This window comes from Propithecus coquereli, unplaced genomic scaffold (genome assembly GCF_000956105.1).
Source record: "Propithecus coquereli isolate 6110/MARCELLA unplaced genomic scaffold, Pcoq_1.0 Scaffold59, whole genome shotgun sequence".
NCBI lineage: Eukaryota > Metazoa > Chordata > Mammalia > Primates > Indriidae > Propithecus > Propithecus coquereli.
In genome coordinates this window covers 3,418,256-3,420,083 of record NW_012151840.1, presented here as the reverse complement: position 1 = coordinate 3,420,083, position 1,828 = coordinate 3,418,256, and the positions used below count along the sequence as shown (strand labels likewise).

The 1,828-nt window shown below is 38.9% G+C and overlaps 1 protein-coding gene across 8 annotated transcripts in view; it reads left to right on the top strand.

The window, feature by feature from the left end:
* Window positions 1–1,828, top strand: part of UBAP2L (ubiquitin associated protein 2-like) — a 44,179-nt gene that overhangs the window by 13,182 nt on the left and 29,169 nt on the right. For all 8 annotated transcript variants that reach the window (XM_012658573.1, XM_012658570.1, XM_012658572.1 and 5 more), the window contains exon 8: window positions 226–338. In XM_012658573.1, the coding sequence (XP_012514027.1) occupies window positions 226–338 (113 nt within the window). The remainder of the gene's footprint in view (window positions 1–225; window positions 339–1,828) is intronic.

Genomic DNA, 1,828 nt, shown 5'->3' with positions numbered 1-1,828 from the left:
TTCCTGCTATTTCTCAAAATGCCGTATGTACAAGTGGAGATTATACCATGAAATTTTGGGTAGCTAATAAATAAGAAAAAGTAAACAGCATATAGGATTACCGAAGGGGCCATGATTGATCTGTACTAGGAAGGAGACAATTAAGATTTTGATCTCCCTCTTTGAGTTAATATCCACAGAAGCTGATTAGAAGTGAGAGACTCTTTTAAGCTTTGTTTTTTTCAGAACCTTTAACCCAGCTGATTATGCCGAGCCAGCCAACACTGATGAGAACTATGGCAATAGTAGTGGCAATACGTGGAACAACACTGGCCACTTTGAACCAGATGATGGGACGAGTGAGTGACCATTTATTATTCATTTCTTGTTTCTGGGAATCTAAGGAAATAATTTTTTTGAGGTTATAGTTACATAAAAAAGTGGAGTAATAGTGTTTGGGTGCAGAGATAGGATGAGAAAGGGATGGCAATTGAATTACTGTGTGTACTGTTTACTATGGGCACATTATACATGCTATTTTACTTGATTCACATGACTGTTTTATGAAATGGGCATTATTTATCATCCCTTTACAGATGACAAAACTAAGATTGAAAAGAGAAGTTATGAATTTGCTAGTGTTTGAACTCTGAATTATTTGACTCTAAGTTTATGCTCTTTCAGTCATACCATGTCACTGCTATTAGCTCCACATGTATTTCGTAGTGTGTATGTTAGAGTAGCTTTGCCTTTGTTGAAAAGATACCTAGAATTAATCAGTTGATTAATCAAGCTACTACTTGTAAAGATGAACAGGGCCCAAAGTCCACACTGTTTATTTGTTTTCTGGTACCAGGATAGGAATATCCTTTTTTTTTTTTACCCTTAATTTTTGGGAAATCTCAGTATCTGAGCAAGAAGTAAATCTCTTCTCTAGCCTTTCCGGTTTTTTTTTTGTTGTTGTTGTTGTTGTTTGTTTTTTTGAGACAGAGTTTCGCTTTGTTGCCCGGGCTAGAGTGAGTGCCATGGCATCAGCCTCACTCACAACAACCTCAAACTTCTGGGCTCAAGTGGTCCTCCTGCCTCAGACTCTCCCGAGTAGCTGGGACTACAGGCACTTGCCACCATGCCCGGCTAATTTTTTGTTTCTACTTTAGTTGACCGGGTAATTTTTTTCTATTTTTAGTAGAGATGGGGTCTTGCCTTTGCTCAGGCTGGTCTTGAACTCCTGACCTCAAGTGATCCTCCCACCTTGGCCTCCCATAGTGCTAGGATTACAGGCATGAGCCACCACACCTGGCCCTCTTCTCTAGCCTTTCTGATGTTCTGTTGAACAGCTCTGTTGGTGTGGTGTGGAGTATATGGGATTTGAATATGATTGCTTTTTTGTTAGCTGATTTTGGTTCCTGCATCTGGGTAGGGTATAAATATTTAAGAATATGTTAGGCTGGGAGATATACCAACACGTGTTTAGGGGTAGAAGATATGTTGTGTGGCTTTTAGTAAGAGCAGCCTCTGGGCTCTAGACTGCTTTCTCTTACAAGATCACCTTCCTCTTTCTGGCTGAACTAGAACATGAGAGCTTGAGGCTTTTTTCCCATCCTTCTTTATAAAAGGGGGATGAGTAGTAGGGCCTGAAATAGGCTCTTTGACTTCTTATCCATTTAAATTTGCCTTGTCCACTTTCAAAGATCAGTGATTTTTATCTCTGGGTCTTTAGGAGGGTCTTTGGCACAAATAACTTCTTATCTACTTTCCACAAGATGTTATACCTCAGGTCCTGAATGTTGCCTTCTTTTTGTTTACTAAAGTACTATCTCAAACATTTTTATTTAAAAAAATATTTTTT